We start from the raw sequence: 20,136 nt of genomic DNA on the forward strand, positions 1-20,136 counted from the left end.
CACCTTAATCTAAGAACCACTAACAAAAACTGATAAATTCATTAGCCTACATTTAATTGTATTGGCTACCACAAAGCTGTGGTTGGGGGAGAGACCTGTCAGCTAATATACAAATCAGATGCAACGATTCATTATGCTTTCTTTAGCCTTGTTATCAGAGCCCATTGCTGAAAGAAACACATTTGTGTAATTGGTTGTGTGCTTTTGCATACAACAACAATAACAGGGTTACTACGGTTTGTTTCCACGGCTGATCATATTGACTGGCAGCTTTGTGCGCACACATCACGCGTGCAGCAGACCGCTGGGAATGAGGATGACAGCGAACAGCGTCGCTTATAAATAAAGCGACCACCACCACCACCACAGCTGCACGGACTGGTACCGCTTGTGTGTGCGTGTGTGTGTACGTGTGTGTATTGGACTGTGTGTTTAATATTCCAGCCGCGGCCCCGTCGCTGTGCACGAGACGAGTCCTTTCTTGCGTCCTCGTGCTGAGTTACAGTGTCATTTTACCGCAGAGGAGAGAGAGAAAACCGGTCGGAGGAGGTGAACGGGTTCGGGCCTCGGTTGGAGGAGGTGGAGTGACGTAGCAGTCCACATACACACACAAATACACACACACATTTGACATACACACACGCATACAAACACCGGCTGCTGCTGCTGCTGCCGCTGCTGCCAGGATCTCAATGTAGGGAAATGACCGCGAGTGACCTCAAAGGAAACACTGTATTTTAGCGTCGCTCGTTTTTTTTTATTTATTTATTTCAAAGCAAAGATGGATGTTGGATATTGACTTGACGTTTTTTTAACTGTAAAAAAAATCACGTTAAATCACGGGAACAAGCAGCGTTCGCTTCGGCTGTCTGACTAGTAGCTTGCAAAGCGGCTAACGGTAGCTAAGCTAAGCTAAGCTAAGCTACGGCAGCCCGGGCGGCTTGTCATTTGTCATTTAGCCAACGGCCGGCGGGCTAATGCTAGGCTAGCCGTTACCATGGATAAAGCGAAGTCGATGATGGACAAGAAGGGAGCGTCGGGACCCTTTCATGTCAACAACGGCCAGAGCCAGAGGGGCTTCCACGGACACGGCCACGGACACGTCGTTGTGGCCGCTAACGGGAGCTGCTGCTGCTGCAGTGGCGGCGGCGGCGGCAACGCGTACGGTTCGAGCCCCGGCGGACCGAACTGCAGCGGCGGCGGCGGCGGAGGAGGCACGATAGAGAACATGCATCATCTGCACCGCAGCGGCGACGATGCGGAGTGCAACGGGTCCCCGGCCAAGAGGTGCAGGCTGCGGAGGAGGACGGAGTCGGTGCGGCGGAACAGACCCCGTAAGTTGTACTGCTGCCTGTCATTGAATTGAATGTGTGCACACGATGTGACGTGGTGTATGCGGCTGTGTGTTTGTGTGACTGTTGTCACCCTCGACTGATCAGCCGGAGGTTTGCACAACCGCGCCGTGTTGCAATGAGAGCAGTCCCCCTCTGACACTGACACATAGCGTGCACTCCCCTCTCACTGCCTGTATATGAACTGCTCTTATTGTTCGTGTTTTGTTGTTTTTTTTCGGTCACAATCTTGTCTTTTCTTTATTATCAGATTAGATGTCATGAGTCTCCGGCCAGCCGTCGTCAGGGAGAGAGAGAGGAGTCCCCCTTTTGTTTTTATGAACCCTCAGGTTGCATTTGGTGCGCGATGATTGGTCGTCTCCCCGGTGGTGAAAAAGCTCCTGATAAGTGGGCCTGGCTTGCCTCAGCCAACCAACACCCGCCTCTTGTCTTCAGAAGGCAGGGTTGAATGGGTCGGCACCCCGCCCCCTTATTTACCGAGTATTTCGGATGATGTGAGTAAAAGATCATCCAAGAAAAAACTTTCCGGTTTTCAGCGAAGAATGTAGAGAAAGTGTCGTTTTCTCTGTTGTGTGTTGAAGTGTGAGACTGACTGAAGCCAGTTGATCTCTCCTGTGACAACCTCGTTTAATATACCTCTCTTAATAGATTTTTTTTTTTTTTGATTTATATGCACCTGTGAGCTGATATTTTGCCTCAACTATGAAGCTTATTAGTGAAAAGAAGCCTGGTAAGTCTGAGTTGGTTTATGTTTCATTGTGGCAAAACATTTAAATCTCTTTTTACTGCTTTGAAAACAGATCTCTTATTTACCTGCATATTAATGTGTCAGTGAGTGTTACACATATGAAGGCAAAGTGTGACAACCACAACAGACTCGACCTTCTCATTATGTGCTGTTAAAAGCCATGGTTTTGCAGACAGCTGATGGTGTTTAATAGCATGTAATTATTACTAAACAAACAAGATTTTTTTCTCCCCTGCAGTCAAAACCGCAAGGTTTGTTGTGTCCGAGTGCAGTTGTCATGGCAAAACTTGTTCTCACTTGGCAGAGATAACGGCTGTAAGTGTAGGAGCTTCGTTCCTTAGTCAGCCCTTTCGCATTGTTGATATCCAAATGTAATTGTGTTTAAGTGAAGGGTGGGGCATCAGTTTTGGTTTCTGCTTCTTGGCAACTATTCAAAAGTATCACATTTATTCAGAAATCATCTCACACAACAGGCTCCTCTATCATTTAGATCTTTTTTACTGTGTGACCATGGATGCTACGGGTGAAACATTATTGGCAATGTTTATTACAAACCAATGCAGTGATCAGAAGCACTTGGCTGATTCACTGTGCGGTGATTTATAGCATTTATAAGGAGTCTTCCCTTTTAAGCTACATCCCATCTAATTTAACCCTTTGTACACCTCCAGCTTTGGTCTGAGAGGTTATACAGTACCTTTACATGATCAAGTCACTACAGCTTTCACTTACTCTCATGTCGTATTAGGTTTTGATTTTAGTTTAAAATGAAATAGTCTTCTTAACGATATGACTGTACTGAATGTTGTTTGCTCTTGCTCAGGCACCATTCAGGATCATTTCTGTCCTTGATTCCTCAGTGGGTTCATTCATAGAAATTTGCAGCTTGTTGCGTGTTTTAACACAACATTGATAATTTGCAGTGCACATCCATCCAAGTGTGAAGTGAAGCATCAGCTGTCTCCTTTCACTGGAATATGAAACATGTTGTTACTCATCAGATAAAACCAAATCGCCACGTGCCAGAAATGTTGACGGTTAATCAGGCTCTCTGCTGTAGATGTACAGTCTGTGGTGCAGATTCTGTATCTGTCACTGTCACTGAGATGAGATGTTTGTTTCCTATGAAAAGTTCAACAAAGCCAGTTCGAAAACAAGAAAAAAAAAGACATAAGGAAACTCTCATCTCATCTTGCATCATATGGTTGTGGGATAAGCAGTGTGATGTTGCAGTGAACAGACGGACTGAGAGATAATGCATTCTATCTTTTCTATTGTTTGCTGTGATGCATATATAGTAGTCAGAGAAAGAAAGAGAGAGAGAGAGAGAAGCTGTGCACTGCAGCCAGATGAAGTAATTAAAGGACATCTCATCAGTAAACTTTGAAATGTCCAGTCAGAGCTCCTATGCTTTATGGCCGAGTTATCCTTGGAAAGAGGCCAGCCGTCCCGATAAACCCGGATAACCCTCTAAGCTTTTCCTCACCGAGGGCCAGCCGTGGAATGTATTCCCCTCGGGGATGTGATTTTTCACTTTTGTCCTCAGACTTTTTCTCTACTCGGGGATCGAGGTGGTTTTAGGATCGGGGGTTACTTTTGGATAACGCTGCCAGCAGCTCCTCTTTGTTTACACCAGAAGCAACTTGGCAGCAATTTCACTGACTGTCTCTGGAGCAGAATTGCCCCTTATTGTAACCAACAGGCTTATCTTCCAGCTCCATCACTTCACTGTGACAGAGCTGAGGAAGTTTATTTTTATACTTCATATCTTTTCATAAATGTGTATAAGGTAATTTGGGGGAAATTGTGTCATTTCAAGACAAACATCCCAGTAATTATAATTTCTAAAATACTTATATAGCATATGTAGATGTCACAGATTAAAGTAATCTCTGGCTGTGTCTGTTGTTGGACAGCTTGATTTTATGGCTCGTGCACAGGACATACTGTTAATTATTACTGTGCTTATTATGTAACCCTTTCTGTTTGACCTTAATGTGCCTGAAACTTCTTTGTGTACATTTTGGTGCATTTTAAATCACCCTGTATAAGACCGTATGGGTGTGGTTGGTACCGGGTTGGATGGATGGGTGAACAGTCAAGATGTGCTCAACATCCCAGTGATGGGAAGTCTTTAGTGATACCAGTGAAAGAAAAAAGAAAGGAGGGGGGAGAGGGGGCTTTCTCTTTTCTCTCTACAGGCTTTGTAGGCTGTTGTGTACATGTGACAAGACACATGGCTTTGAGGGAGGTGTGTTTCACCGTTACATCTGCTGTGCGGGGGTCATCTTAAAATAAAAACAGACAGCTCAGCAGTATTAGTAGTACGCTTTATTATTAGTTGCAGTTTGCACTGTAGGTAAATGCTGAAAGAGGTTTCACGTCGTACGCTATCAGCAGCGTTTCATGTACAAGGCCAACAGTTGATTTTGCAGAAGCCTTTTTCCAGTCAGATGGAAACACAGCCTGTGATGTTTGGTCTCAGGTTTTGAGGAATTTTGACTTGAATATTTCCAGACTTAGTGTTTTGACTGCGTTGCAGAGAAATTGGTATTTTGTCACAGATAACAGGGGGATATGATGTTGGAAGTCATGGAAAAAAACAACTTTACTAGGAAACTCTATTGGGAGAAATTTCCTAGTGTTGAGACTAGGCTTTCCCCACTGGTACGAAGAGGTTGTATCAGCAGCACCTGGAAGATAAAACAGCCCAGTTTTTACCATTGAGAATCACAGAATTGCTCCATCTTTAATACAGAGCTCTGGTTCAGCCAGTTTGGTTGGTTTGGGTGAACAGTAACTGCCTGAGAGTGTGTAATTTAGTAACAGAATAACTAGAAGATACCTTACAAGGTTTGTCAGTGTCAATGTTCTACCACTGTCTGTTACATATTGATGACGTGCTAACAAGTTTCAGTCAGGCTGTAGGTGATTTGGGGAGGGAGGGGAATGGGGCCGAGGTGAGAGGGTAGAAGAGTTCATGTAAATCAAGATGATGGGAACTGTTCGCTCTGTGGCACACCCGGAAACTATCCCAAACTCTTCGCTCTCTCTGAAACTGCACAAACCAACATGGTTAACATTTCTCAAACAAGGATATATCAACCTCCTGATGTTTTTACTTCTCTGACTTATGTGTTCTCTTTGTTCTGACTCAGATATAAAAATGTTATTCCTTAAAGCCCAATGATCTGCACAGTGGATTAATAAGCAATTAGTCAGTAAATTGATAGTTACCTGGCAGCTGTAATGATAATCTGTTGATTTTTCAAACACGCATGCCAAAATAAATAATCTGGTTTTACCATCTCAAATATGAGGATGTGCAACTTTTTCCTTATTTTACATCACGACAAACTGTTGGTAGGACAAAAAGCATTCAGTACATTTTATAGACCGTAACACTTCATGGATTAGATAATTGGTGTAATCACTGTATAAGAAAAAAAACAAAAAAAAAACAAGCATTCACAATAGTAGGGAACATGCAGCAAGGAAATAATGAGTATTGAGTATGAAGAATCACTTAAATGATAAATAGAAATGGCTGTAGATTAATTTTAGATAATTAAGTCAATTGACTTATCGATGAATTGTATCAGGATGAAAGATGTTGCGACAGAAGCAGTAGCAATACAGGTACTGGTAGTTAAAGTACTGAGGAGATAAATATTGAAACTAAAGTGAACAGTAACAGGACGAACTCTCCTGTGTTGTTATGATCTGTATTCGTAACGAGCGTATGTTATTGTATCTTCTGAATACAGGGCGTTCAGCTGCCTGCTGGTGTATCCTCCTCTTATCATTCAACACACTGTACAAGTGTTGTTCTTGTCCTGTGCTCTCTCTCTCACACACACACACACACATGCGTGCACGCACACAGCCGTCCTGTGAAACCTGAGATTAAAGGTTAAGCAATAGGAAATTTAATAGAAACTGTTTGTTGTTGCCGTTAATCCCTGAGGTCATGTTGGAAAGCTGAACATAGTCGCGGTGGAAAAAAAAGAGATGTTTTATTTATTTATCTATGAGTCTCTTCTCTATTTTCATACTTACATACTGTACCTACCACATGGGCAAGGTACTGAGAGTGAGGCCAAAGACCTTTCACCTACATGGACGCAAATCACTCCCCTACCCTGCTCTTTGTCACACTGACCTTTGACTGGACACCGCGTGCGTGTGTGATTTATGTGCCTTTTAAATAGAAATTGTGCGTAAGTGGGCACGTGTGAGGTCTGTTGGACACACACAAGTAATTTGATGCATAGATTTTTTCATTTAATATGATGATAAATATAAAAAATATATAATATAATAAAGCAAGAGCGACATATCTTTACCATCAGTCTGAGATGACATGACTGAATAAATGTGCTGGAGAGGGTGCTGCACCATTATAGTTTTTTGTGTTGTGTGTGTGTGTGCGTAGATTTAGCCACAGGGCTTAAGTGGATGAATGAAAGACGTTGGCCTGACTCTTCTTCCCTCAGTGCGTCGATGTCTTGACATCACTGACAGCGCGGCAGTAATGGCTCCTCTGGCGTGGTGGTGTATTAATTTTGTTGTCAGTTGGTTGTTGTTGTTTTTCCGCTGCTCAAGTGAATGATCATGGGAGAGAATCAGTCGATAAATGTCAAGTAGACTAATGACAGAGGTGGTCGGTTTTACTCTGTACATTCAGGACGCCTTAGATACACAGGTTTTACAGAAATAATAACTGCAATCAGTCTTGGTACTTTAAGTATTTCACCACAGAACAAAAAAACTCCAACTCAATATGTGTCTGCAATTTTGAATACAAAAACACAACATATGCTGCAAAGAGAAACACTTAAATTATGCACAGTATTATCAGATTGAAAGAAACCTTCACACAGAAACAACAAGCATGTATTAATGCTGTCCAGACTGTAAATTAACATTCACTCTCTCACTACAAACATGACTTATACTAGAAAGGCTTTCAAAACTGCTGGTTTTCCTCTTCCCCTTCTGTGCTTTGCTGAAAATCATATTGAGCACTTTGTTAGGGCTCCTAAACAAAATTATAAGTTGCTTTGTTTGGATTGTCAAAATACTCAGTTTTATATAATAATCAGATTAGGATGACAACTGGCAATTAATTGGTATTTTCATCCATTTTTGCTTGAAAAATGACTAAATGAATAAATGATTTAGTAGCTGCAGATATATTTTTCTGTTGATCAACCACTCAGTTAATCAATCATTCAGCTCTCATGAAGGCATGAAACTGTTGCAGCACTGATTTACTGAACATTTTGACATTATTTTTTTTCCTCCCCTACTTGTCTTCCTTAGCACCAGTTGCTATGTGGTGTTTTGGGGACATATTGCAAAACTAAAAATTAAAAAAATTCCCCGCTATTACAGCATCAATTTACAGGAAGAGAAACTGAAACATTTACTAATAAATGCATGTATAAAAAGTTCAATTTGAGTTCAGAGCAAACAGCACCGACATAAGACAGTCAACGTGATATTTGTGTAGTTATTTCAGACCAGAAGCTATGATCATACAGGTGTAACTGTGCTGATATCATGTCCCGTGCTGGTTGTGAAAGTGTTTCTTGGCTGAGGCTGTGGAGGGAAATGTGATTGTCACTTGAGGCAGATGCTGTCATGCACCTTGGCTGGCCTCTAACACTCCTGCGTTTGCTTCCACTTTATCAGAGAAGATCATTTCAAAGGCAGAGATGGCTTCAAGGCTGAGGCAGCTGACCTCAATAAGGATTTCTGTTGTGGGGAAACAAATGTTTTCCCCCCGTGTACATGTAGTAATAAAAATATATAATGAGGAGAGAGAACAAGAACGATCATTATCTAGCTCCCTGTTTATCCAGGAGCTGGTTTGATATGAGTAATGGGACTTGGAGCAATGTTGTCACAAGTGGAAACATATAATGAGATTAGTTGGAATTGTGCACAGCATAAAAACACACCACAAAACTATTTTTAAAGTTCTGCCAGTGACAAAAAAGCCCAAGTTTTGACCTATTTCAAAAGCAAAAAAGTCTGAGCTAGATGTCCATCTATGTTGACAGACATCAGAGCAGGTCAGTAGGTGAAAGGTGACGACAGCCAGAAGTCAACCAAACAATAAAGGAGGTGATAGGTGACTCCCTGGTGGAAGTAACCAAACACCAGCAGCTGTAGTGGAGCAGCAGCGATGGTGGCGCTCATGGTGCTGGTGGTGGTGGTGCTGGTGGTGCTGGTGCACACAGTCACACAGGTGGTTTCAGTTACTACTATATGTTTCAGTAGTTTGAGTGGCCATGAAGTCACATGGCCACAATGTGTATTTTAATACAACAGCAACACAAACACTCAGAAATGGGCATTTTATTGGTGATAAATGTCAGTGTATTAAAAACCACATTAGATTGAATATGCTGTCAGGTGTTATGATGGAAAAATTACACTGTAAATCTCCAGTAGTTCAGTAGACAAAAAAGTCTGTCAAGCTGTTCTTAATCACTACAAACACAGTTTTATGACGTATAATGTGATTCTCAAGATTCAAAAACAACAGATTTTAATGTTGTTTTACTCAATTTGAAGCATTAACCGTTAAACTATGCGCATGCTTTTCATTGCTAACACCATGAGAAGTTAAGGAAGGGCATAAAATCCATTTTTTTTTTATTATAGGTGGTTCACCCATGACCTTAAAATCCCAAGATCAAATTTGGTGTCTCTAATCTGAAAGTGGACTTTGTCTCAGTAAAAGCCAGACAGAATCACTTCACAACGGTCCGTTGTGAAAGAGTCACATCTCCTGATTGTCCTGACCGGGCAGTGAGGCGGCACAGCGAGGGCCGCGATTGGTTAGAAAGTGGCCAGTCAGAGGCGGGCGGGCAGCTCTGGTATGCTGATAAATCCCAGAGTGTTTGACCAGAGTTGAACCAGTGAGGAGGAAACTGTCTGATCAGGAAACAATTAATACAAAACCATATCTATTTATTATCTTTTACTGAAAGATACTTCACTTCCTGTTTCTTTTATTCTTACAGTATGTCACTGTCAATTTAGTAGTTTTTTATGTTTTGGATTATTTGCTGAAGACAAAATAAGACACATGAAGATACTGTATCACATTGTGTTTATTAACAATGAATCGCTTTAATCAGGAAAATAATCATCAGATTAACTTCTTATGAAATTAATAGTCGGATCTCCCACTGACCTACATTTGCTCACAATTTCAATTGAAATTGTTATTACAACATAATTAAAACATCTCTCCGTCATCTAAGAGATAAACAGTCAAGAATCCCCGACTGCTTTGTCTGTAATTACCACAGACAAATGTAAAAAGTTAATTAATCAGCACAAGAAAGCAAATGTCATCATGCTCTATACTCATCATTACAATCATTGTCAGAATGATTTGATTTTTTAATAATCCCATAATAAAGCAAGCACTTGATGTTTTATTTTTTTTATTTTTTTATGAATCATTTTTATGAATGATTTCCCCGACCCATCTGAGCAGTTTGTTCCTGCCTGATTCAGTCTGTTTTTGTGTGAAGCACCATGGTTGGTTTGTGCAGCTTGTCGTTGCTGAGTGGGCTGAGACGACATCATCATGCACCACGAATCTGCATTCAACACATTCTTTAGTCGAACACTGCCGCTCTCCACAACCATCTCACAGTGACCACATGTTTGTCGTCTTAAACAGGAGGTTTTATTGTTCTGTTGACGTTGTGAGGACGAACCCTCCTCTGTCTTGTGTAATAAGTGTAAAACATGATGTTTAAAGGACTAACAGAGGCTGACGGGGCCTCTCTGACGTGCCCCGCAGTAACCTCATGCGTCAGGTGAGGAGCACGCCGTCCTCGAATGTTTACCTTTCTGAGATTCCAGCGAGGACTTTGTTGAACTGGTAACGCAAAGAGACGAGGGTCGATGCAGGCGGCTGCTAAAATTAGCCACATACGTACAGCTGGAAAGACAAAGATCTGTCTGCTCTGAGTTTTTGAGGTTTTTACATGTTTTTATTTTCTTAGTTCATTCCAGTTTTTTGGGGGGCACACACCTCATGGTTTTACACTGTTGATCCTCAATTAAGCAAATTCTCATTTAATTTATAAAACATGCATACATTTACAATTTAAATAGACAGATACAAAGACTTTATTGATCCATAATTCAAATGGAAAGCACAATGTATAAAGATAAAATTATACATATGTATGAATGCGCTTTGTACAAGTAACTTTCCAATGACGGTTGGAAAAATGTTCAGTTTTCATATTGAACTCTCATGTTTAAGAAGCTGGAACAAGAAACTATTTGTGATTTTATGTGAATAGCTGCAGATAAATTCAACTAATCAACACATTTTTTACCCAGAGCAGCTCTACTGTCTTTTGACTTTTAAACCATTTTGGAAATGAGTGTTTGTACTTGACTCACTTCTCTCTGAGATGTGTGAAGTGTGTTTTCATGTGTTTTGTATGAAAGCTAAACAAAATTACAGTTTGACAGACAAAGCCATGTCGTAAGTTAATGTTGTCATCTTGAAATGGCTTCATTCATTCACTTTTTCTTATCTGCTCTGCAGTTATTTTATCAGTTGGGCTGCAACTGATCATTATTTTCCTGTTGGCTGAATCTGCTGATTATGTTCTTGATTTAAAAAACCAAAGACAAAAAAATGAATGAAACTCCTATTAAAATAGTTTCAAAGTGGTAATCAGCTAATTGTTTCAGGTGTAATTATCATGCAAATAAAAGCCCGCTGAACTGAACGGATAAACGAAGAAAGGCTGACGAGCCTCCAAGTTAAATATAGCAGTTGCTTTGTGGTGCATTAAAAACGTCTTGCAGCGTCAGTCGTCTTCCATCCACTGCCAGTAAGTCTCACACGGATTGGATTAAATTGATCGAGAGACAAGAAGAAAGCAAAAGATGGAGAGGTAGGAACAGGGGAAGAGAGAGAGAGAGAGAGAGAGAGGGGAGGGGGGGAGCGAGAGAAAAAGGAGGGGAATGGGGGAAAAAGAAAATAGGAAATTGAAGGAGCCAGAAAGGAGGATAAGTGGTGAAAAGAGGAGGGGGATGAGGAGAAGAAGAGAGAAAGAAAGGAAGTGTATGAATGTGATGGAGGCTGAGAGATGGAGAGGAAAAGCTAAGTGAAAGAGAAAATAGGAGACTGAAGAGCGCGAGAGAGACGGAGAGGAGAGATGATGGAGAGGGAGGGGGGTCTGTTTCCATGGCAACTGTGGCTCTTGTTGAGCTGTGATGGTGTTTTTTTTTTTCCCTTTTCTTTTTTTTTTCCAAACCTCTTGTGCTGGAAGATTTTTTTTTTTTTTTGTGCTGAACTCGATGTTCTGGTTTCCAACTAAGTCTCCAGACCCGACTCTCCTCCCCTCTGCAGCCGTTAACGCCACCTCCAACCTGCACAGAAACTATAATCGATCAGTCAGTCAATAGAAAATGAGTGTGCAGCTATTTTGGTAATCAATTGATCATTCGCTGCCATTTTTCCAAGCAAACAAATTGCCCCCCTAACTAATCAGTGTATTAGCTCAGAATAAGATAATTATAGTTATTTGCCAAAGCAGATTTGATCTCCATGTGTCGGCTGATTTATTCACAGGAACCTTGTTTAAAAATGATTTCCTTTCATTCTTGTGCAGTGCTGTGGTACAACGCACCACTGTGTTATTCAGCCTTTGTTTAGTACAATAATCCATTAACTATAATGGATCCTCTTAGGTCAAAGCTACATAAAGAGTTTTGCTCTTTTAATTAATTTTTGCTGCTCTGACAAATGAAAAAAGACAGAGCGTATTTATTATTATTTCTAGTAGATTGTTCTGTCTGTTTTAAAAAGTAAATATCCTTACACCTCTGTCTGCTCCTCCTCCTCAGCCTTCCCGTGGTTTGGTATGGACATCGGTGGCACCTTGGTGAAGCTGGTGTACTTCGAGCCGGTCGACATAACCGCAGAGGAAGAACAGGAAGAAGTGGAGAACCTCAAGTCCATCCGTCGCTACCTCACCTCAAACGTGGCCTATGGTACGTCGTCTACCTCTGCGCACACACACACACACAATCATACACCTTGAAACGGATCATTCACAAAGTCTGATGGACTTCAACCACAGCTTTTCCTAAACCAAACCATCCCTTCCTCCCTCAGGTAAAACAGGCGTCCGTGACGTCCACCTGGAGCTGAGGAACCTGACCATGTGCGGCAGGACAGGAAACCTGCACTTCATCCGCTTTCCAACGCAGGCCATGCCTCGTTTCATCCAGATGGGACGGGACAAGAACTTCTCCAGTCTGCACACGACGCTCTGCGCCACCGGAGGAGGAGCGTACAAGTTCGAGAACGACTTCCGAACGGTGAGTTTGTGGCCGCGAGAAAATGTCTAATTAGAGTCGATCTGAACGTTTGACAGTTGAAGCTGCTCAAATATGAGAAATTAAACTGTTGCTCACACACAACGTTTGATTAAGTCACTTCAACTTTGAGAAAACAGACATCCTTTAAAGGAGTAGGTTCGTTACCTTTAATTGTCGGTGCAAGCTATAGTTTTAGGAGTAGGCGGAGCAGAATTGCCGGTGCAAGCTATTTTTAGAACATTAGAACATTATGAGAAAGAGTTGTTTTAGAGGCAAATGCACATGACTGCTTGCCGAAAAACTGCCCCCGACAGGAACGCGCATCAGCGGTTTTGCATGAATTTACCTCCGTCTCGTAACGTTCTGTTATTATCTCATAGCGTGGTGAATGTGCAGGTCACAACTTGTCCACCAGAGTTGTTTTCGAGGCAAATGCAGAGACTGTATTTGATGAGTTTGATGAGGGAAACCAAGAAATCCCATGAGCCTCCGTAGCGTAGCTCTGAGCAGCTCGCGACTCTGCTCCACCGTTCTAAAAATAGCTTGCACCAGCAATTAAAGGTAACGAACCTACTCCTATGACTATAGGGATTATGGCAATGTGCCAATTTGCCAAAGTGTTGAACTATCCCTTTAAGACAAAAAAGCAAAGGATTCACCAAAAATGGAAGTAATTATTATTTTGCAATGCAATCAGGTGATTGATTTGGCAGCTGCCTTTGACGTCAACTTCGTCAAGGCCTGTTTACCTGAGGTCGTTGACCCTGTGGAAGTGGAGCAGGGTCGGCGAACTTCTCTGACCCCTGCAGCCTAAACCGATAAACTGAACCACACCACACATTTAAACAGTTTTAAATTATTTTAGATCCATAAATTCATTCATTATTATTATTTCCTTTTACATGTCAGTATTGTAACCCTCCTCTGTTTGTGCTGCAGATGGCCGACCTGGAGCTGCTGAAGCTGGACGAGCTGGACTGCCTGATCCGGGGCCTGCTGTTCGTGGACAGGGTGGGCTTCAACGGACACCCCGAGTGCTACTACTTCCAGAACCCGTCGGACACCCAGAGCTGCGTGAAGAAACCCTGCACCCTGGACAACCCCTTCCCCATGCTGCTGGTCAACATCGGCTCCGGGGTCTCCATACTGGCTGTGTACTCGGAGAACAACTACAAGCGGGTCACTGGGACCAGGTGAGGCCCGATCAATAGTTTTGTGTTGTGTTTGTGTGTGTGTGTGTGGTGTGTATTGCACTAAATTTGAAAGGTGAAATTGAGTAATATTAGAATAAGCACCTAAGAGAACAATATCTTTGTTTCTTTGCTATTTCACTCTGGATTAAATCACATCAATATGTGATTTCCAGGTCAACTTCATTTCTATCATTTCTTACTTGAAGCGTCTCTGTCTCTCTCTCAAAGTGCATTATCTAAATCTACGTTCACAGATTTGTTTTCAGAGTGGGGCTGGAATAAAATGAAATGAGTTTTCGCCACATTAAGTGAAGGTTCATTCATCTTGAGCTTCTCCAATATGTGATTTTGGTCATCATTTAAGGCTGGCAGTTGAATTACTGAGAATAAACAAAAGTAAAGAGCAGCGTGTGATGGATGGAAGCAGCGCTCTCACAGACTGAACTCCGACCAAGTGAGTGTAAAACTCAGAAACAACAGAAAGATTAGACCGCTGAAGTCCACATGAATCAGTGGGTTTTGATCTTAACGTTGTTGTGCATAAAGGATGAATTTGTGCAGAAGGTGAAGGTTGAAGGCTTTTTATAGCCCTGCAGGTTAAGACAGAACCAGTTGTTTGCATTCCAGTCGTCCTTTATCTGTTGTCACCTCATGTACCTTGGTACTTACATAACAGTAGAAGCAGCTTGATTAGATAATGTGGGCTTAAACAGCTGGTAATTAAAAGAAGGTCCCAACCGGACCTGAAGCGCAGAATCAGCCTCCTGTTATCTGCTGCCAACCTCAGTTCAGTCACCCACTGTCTCTCTCTCCCTCTGTGTAGAGATATTCCTCATAAAAAAAGTGTAAAAAGATCTTCTAAAAATGATTGATGTCTCAGACGAGGTGATAAATAACTGGACTATAGTGATATTTCAGACAGACTGTTGTCTTCACTCATTATCACAGGTGTCTTATCTTCTAATCAATCATTCAACCAATTGAATGATGAGCATTATTAAACGGAGACAAACATTCTGTTCTGCTGTTTGGTATCACATGGACAAGAAGAGATAAGACGAGAGCCGCCTGAAGAGATGAAGAGGAGACAGTTTTCCACGTATGGTTGAGATGAAGGTGAAGGCCGTCAGACCTTCTCCAAGCAGTTTGATGTTGCTGTGACATATCACCAAGAAGTTGAACACAGCTTTCCTGAGTTCAAACGGTGGACAAAACTTCAAATTGACCTTCAAATTTAGATGAAGATACAGTAGTATCTACACACACGATATGGAGCTTTCTCAGTCAGAAATGAGACTTTCAAAGACAAGAACACTACCATCACATAACGAGACCATGGAAGAGGCTCAGTGTGTTTGTTATGGGGCTGCTCAGCTGCTCGTCTTTGCAGTGAAACCAGAAGATCATCAAAGTGTCCGGCAGCGAAACATGCTGCCCAGTGTCAGAGGACTCTGACTCCTCCAACAGCTAAATGACCCAAAACATGTTAAAAGCAGCCAAGAATAGATTAGACAAACACGTGTGACCTGCTGGGCTGATCTGAGCTCAGTCCAACTAGACATGTGAACTCTTTACTTGTCGGTATGAGCTGCTGAAGGCGTCTGATTACAGAGGAAAACAAAAGCTCCATGTCAGTTTTATATGGAGCAGAGGAATGTGGATGTCGTCAATTACTTATGTCAGTCTCAACTGAAAGGGCAGATTTTCCTTGAATGCAGGTAACACACCTGTCATTTGTAACTTCCTCGTTCTTTAAATGACAAGTGTATCGGAGTGTAGCCTCTCACCATGACACAGGGTGTGTGTGTGTCTAAAGCTTTCATTTGAATCAGTTACACTGCTTCAGGAGAAGATAAACATGAGCAAACCAAACTTCCAGGTTATGAGTATGAGTAGTCTGGTTCCTGGGTGTGGGAGTGTATGATTTGGTGTGGTGTAGGGTTTTCTGTGAATTCCTATACTTGACAGTTTCTCTGATTACCTGATGTCGTGTCTTCTTACACAATGCATCATGATTCGGCTCAGACCTCTGTGACATTTCGTTTCCTCTGAAGCACAATGTAAAAAATGCGTTGGCAAAGTTTCCTGGAGTTCTCATTAATCCAAGGACAAAGAGACTCGGCATCAATGCCTTTTCACTCTCTTACAAGTGAAACATGAAACGTGTTATTGCAATAACAATCACATCCTCAGCTTGTTTTATATTCTCCTCTTTGTTATCGTTTCTTTCTCACACCATTTATTCTTTCTTCTCCTCACTCCCTTTTCTGTTTTCTAAATTTATCTCCTAAAAAACGTATTCACAGTCTCCAATCTCCAACCTCGTCTTCTTTCCCTTTCATCATCTAATCTGACTTGATCCTTGTTCTCTCTTGTTTCCAGTCTGGGAGGTGGTACGTTCCTGGGCCTGTGCTGTCTGCTGACGGGCTGCGAGACGTTCGAGGAGGCGCTGGAAATGGCCAGCAAGGGGGACTCAACCAACGTGGACAAACTGGTGAAGGACATCTACGGAGGAGACTACGAGCGCTTCGGCCTGCAGGGCTCTGCTGTGGCGTCCAGGTGAGAGAGAAGATCCACATCTGATGTTTTCATGTGACTGATGATCAAAGTTTGCGTCTTGTAATTCATTAGTTGTAGAAAATCCTTAACATATCTATTCTATTCATTATAACTATTCAGATAGATTAAGTGAATTTCTTGCAGATTATTAAACTAATGAGTTGCAGTGGGTGAAACCAGATTGGAGCTTGTTGAATCAGCATTAAATGTCTTATTTCTTCATGTCAATTGCTCACGTGGCGGAATGGCAACACAATGTGACTTCAACAGGCGTCAAAATCGTGTGCACATGCTCTGCAGGAATGTGTTCATGCACAAACACACTCCGTCATAATAGAAATATGAAAGACACATACCAGCACATGGTGTCTGAAGGAATAGCTGAGTGGTAATGCAATAGTATGCACAAGGTACACACACACATACACAATCAGACCTGTAGTTGCTAATCTGGGTTTAGCTTGTACTGTATACAGTAAACCTGCAGTCCGAAGGTCGATCCATAAACTAAAGAGAAAAACAGATTTTATCGCAGTCATCAGATTATAATCACTGTTCCTGTTGCCGTGTTACCTGCTGTCTTTTACTGAGACCACACACACAACACGTGTTTGCTGAAGGTTACTATGACTTTTTGAAATTGTTGCAAGTTCATCAAACTGAAATAACACACAGGTGGAAAGTTTGTCTGTGTGTATATTTGTGTTTGTATGCTCACATGCAGAATGACCGTCTGTCTCGTTTTGTTTTTTCCAGTTTTGGTCACATGATGAGCAAAGAGAAGCGAGACAGCATCAGCAAGGAAGACCTGGCCAGAGCCACGCTGGTCACCATCACTAATAATATAGGATCCATAGCACGGATGTGTGCTGTCAACGAGGTACACACGCACACAAAGATACACACACACGCACAGGATCGTTCATAACACACAACCATTAACAGTTTATACTGTAATGACACAAACAAATGAGCAGTCATTGTGACTTTCACTAGTGCAGTGACCCATTAACATACAAAACTCACACACACACACACAGACACACACAGATTAGCTAGTCAGCATGACTAATATTATGGATAGACACACCCTCCATCAGTTACACACACACACATACTGAATTCACAGCTTCTCCAGCCACTAAGCATGACTAACAGTATAAAGTGAACGATACGCACACTCTCACACACACACACACACACACTTTGTCGCAGCTGCGGCAAAACCCCTGCATTTCCTCCCAGCACTCGTCTGACGTCTTGATGAGTTCCACATAATCAGCAGTGAGCTGGGAGGCAACTTTGGGGGATTGTGGGTACTAATTGGCGCCACAGTGAAATCGGCGAGTGGATCATAAATAACAAAATAAACAATTAGAAGCTGTTTTAATCTAATTATTTAATGGTTTCTAAGAGTTAAATGACAGAAATGAATGAGCACACGGTGAAATGAGAAGCTGCTGCAGCAGGACAGACAGAGACGGTTGTCAGAGGCAACAGTCCAGCTCTGACTTGTTGTTTGTTGTGGAGCGAGGGATCGGCCCGGAGTCGTTCTGTGTGCTGTGAGCTTCTTTACAGTGTTGCCTTGTGGCATGGCGATCAAGCAGCATTGTACAGGGCTATCACTGCACACAGAGGTGCAGCAAGGACACACACACACACGTCCTGTTTTGACATGTTCGCCTTTAAATTTTGATTATAATTATTGATACTCCTTTTTAATTGCTTTTGTAATAGTCTTTTCATCCAGCTATTGTCATGAAGCCTTCTTGCGCCATTTTTATTTTATTCATTTACTTTGTTTTAAACAATTTTATAAAACTGACGACAGAGGTTGATCTGTTTTATAATTTCAAACATTTTTTTTACCGCCAGTCGCCGCTTTTGACAGATATTAGTTACATAATCTGCTGTCAAACATGCAGAGATTATTATTTTAATAAGATTATTTTTTCACACAGTTAATGTCAAACTGGAGGTGAAAGTATTAAGTACTTATGTGCGATTATAAAGCTCCTACTGTCAGGCTGTTTCCCCCAAATATATAGAAGTCAATTATGTGTTTTGATTTTACACGCAAGATGAAATTAACACATTTAGGTTGTTTTATTTATTTTTTCCTATTTTAATTGTTGGTTTGAAAGCTTTTCAGTTTTTGTGGTGATGATGTTGTTATCAGACCAACATTAGTAGATTCACTGGTTTATCAGTTCTCTGGCGCCACCGTGTGGTGATTTACAGGAGTTACACCACAGTTCCTAATGTGTTTCATATAAACAAAATGGACTATATGATTAATTTGTCATGACATAAGTTTTTTTTTTTTTTTTTTTAGATTTAACTTACTTCTGTATCTTATATGGTTAATTTTTCTTAACTTACTTTTTCAAAATGTGAGGATTTGCTGCTTTTCTTTGGTCAAATGTGACTCAGTGAGGAACAAGGCTCTGGTTTTGGTCAGCAGCCTCAGAATATGTCACAATATGATTTTTTTTTTTTTTTACAGTAATCTGGAAATGAAAATAGATGAGGATGTATGTTTTGAACAGTTTTTGTGTTTGTCTTTGTTTTCCAACAAGTAATTTGGATTTTTTTTTCTTTTTCTTCTCATTAGAAAATCGAACGTGTGGTGTTTGTGGGGAACTTCCTGCGAATCAACACGGTGTCCACAAAGCTGCTGGCCTACGCCATGGACTTCTGGTCTAAAGGACAACTAAGAGCTCTCTTCCTGGAGCACGAGGTCAGCACCGGAGAAATACACAGAACAAATATGATCCCAGATAATAAATAATAAAAAATGTTCACATCGACTTCAGAGATGACCTCCAGCACAGTGTTGCTGTTGTGAACGCACCCCACTTCAGTTAAATGCCACATTATGTGTACAGTATGTGTGTGTAAAACGAGTGTTGTTGTGTGTCTCCGTCCCAGGGTTACTTCGGGGCTGTGGGTGCGCTGATGGAGCTTCTCAAGACAACCGAGGACCCGTGAAGGAAACTGCGTGACATCATCAACCCTCGACACGTCGATGTCAACTCTTCCTGGACGCCGTGACGTCATCAACTCTTGATGCTGTGACGTCATCCACTTTTGACGCTGCTGAAAGGTCCCGTTCACAGAGGCCGCGAAAGGAACACTAAGAGAGAGAGACACACAGAAACTGAGAAAAGCCATTTTAATAATTTAACACTTGTAAATAATGATAACCTCTAATATCTTTCTCCTAAATTTCCCAAACAGAGCCCCTCCCCCCGTCCCCCTATCATAGAGGTTTTAATATTGTAATCTTTAATTTATGGTTTCCTGTAATCAGCTCTGTTGGTTCCTGTCATCGGTCTGGTGTCAGGAAGCACAGAGACGGAGTATTTTAGTGTTTTTGTTTTTTTTTTGTTAATGTGTCTATGTGCTTGTGTGAATAGCTACTGTAGCATAACGTTCTGGAGGCTGTGGTGCCCCGGGCGACATTTTGTGCAAGATACAACATCTACACAGGGATGAAGTTACTCTTGAATGAGTAATTGGGCATTTTTTACCACTGGAGAATCGCAGAAATTTTTTTCCCACCATCACAGAAACATCATTTTACCACCAATGCCTCCGGTCAGACAGACAGCTGCAGTCGAGCCTCAGTCGACCTACCGTAAAAACATACAGACTGCAGCTGAGGCAGTAGCAGAGAGACTGGCAGGTGTTTTGTTGTCGCCTATCTTTTGCACAAAACGTCGCCCAGCGCGCCACAGTCTGCTGAGGAGTGCACTGAAGCCAAATCCTGTTGAGATTCGTACGATTCCTGCCTCCTCCTCCTCCTCCTCCTCCTCCTTCACCTCAGACAGGAAGCAGTTAAAAAAAACGGTCTTTAATTCTCTCTGTCGCTCCACTGCACATGGCCTTCGCTTTTTCGTTT

General features: G+C 41.8%; 1 protein-coding gene across 1 annotated transcript; it reads left to right on the plus strand.

Moving 5' to 3' along the window:
- The first annotated feature begins 872 nt into the window (after window positions 1–872).
- On the plus strand, window positions 873–19,366 carry pank1a (pantothenate kinase 1a). Its single transcript, XM_085799507.1, has 8 exons — window positions 873–1,334; window positions 12,004–12,150; window positions 12,275–12,480; window positions 13,420–13,673; window positions 16,056–16,232; window positions 16,989–17,112; window positions 18,847–18,972; window positions 19,164–19,366. Exons 1-8 carry the CDS (start codon window positions 998–1,000, stop codon window positions 19,221–19,223), a joined length of 1,431 nt encoding a protein of 476 aa, XP_085655633.1. The 5' UTR covers window positions 873–997; the 3' UTR covers window positions 19,224–19,366.
- Window positions 19,367–20,136: the final 770 nt, after the last annotated feature.

The sequence above is a fragment of the Trachurus japonicus genome, chromosome 15 (genome assembly GCF_045865225.1).
Source record: "Trachurus japonicus isolate A0001 chromosome 15, Traja_1.0".
Taxonomy (NCBI): domain Eukaryota; kingdom Metazoa; phylum Chordata; class Actinopteri; order Carangiformes; family Carangidae; genus Trachurus; species Trachurus japonicus.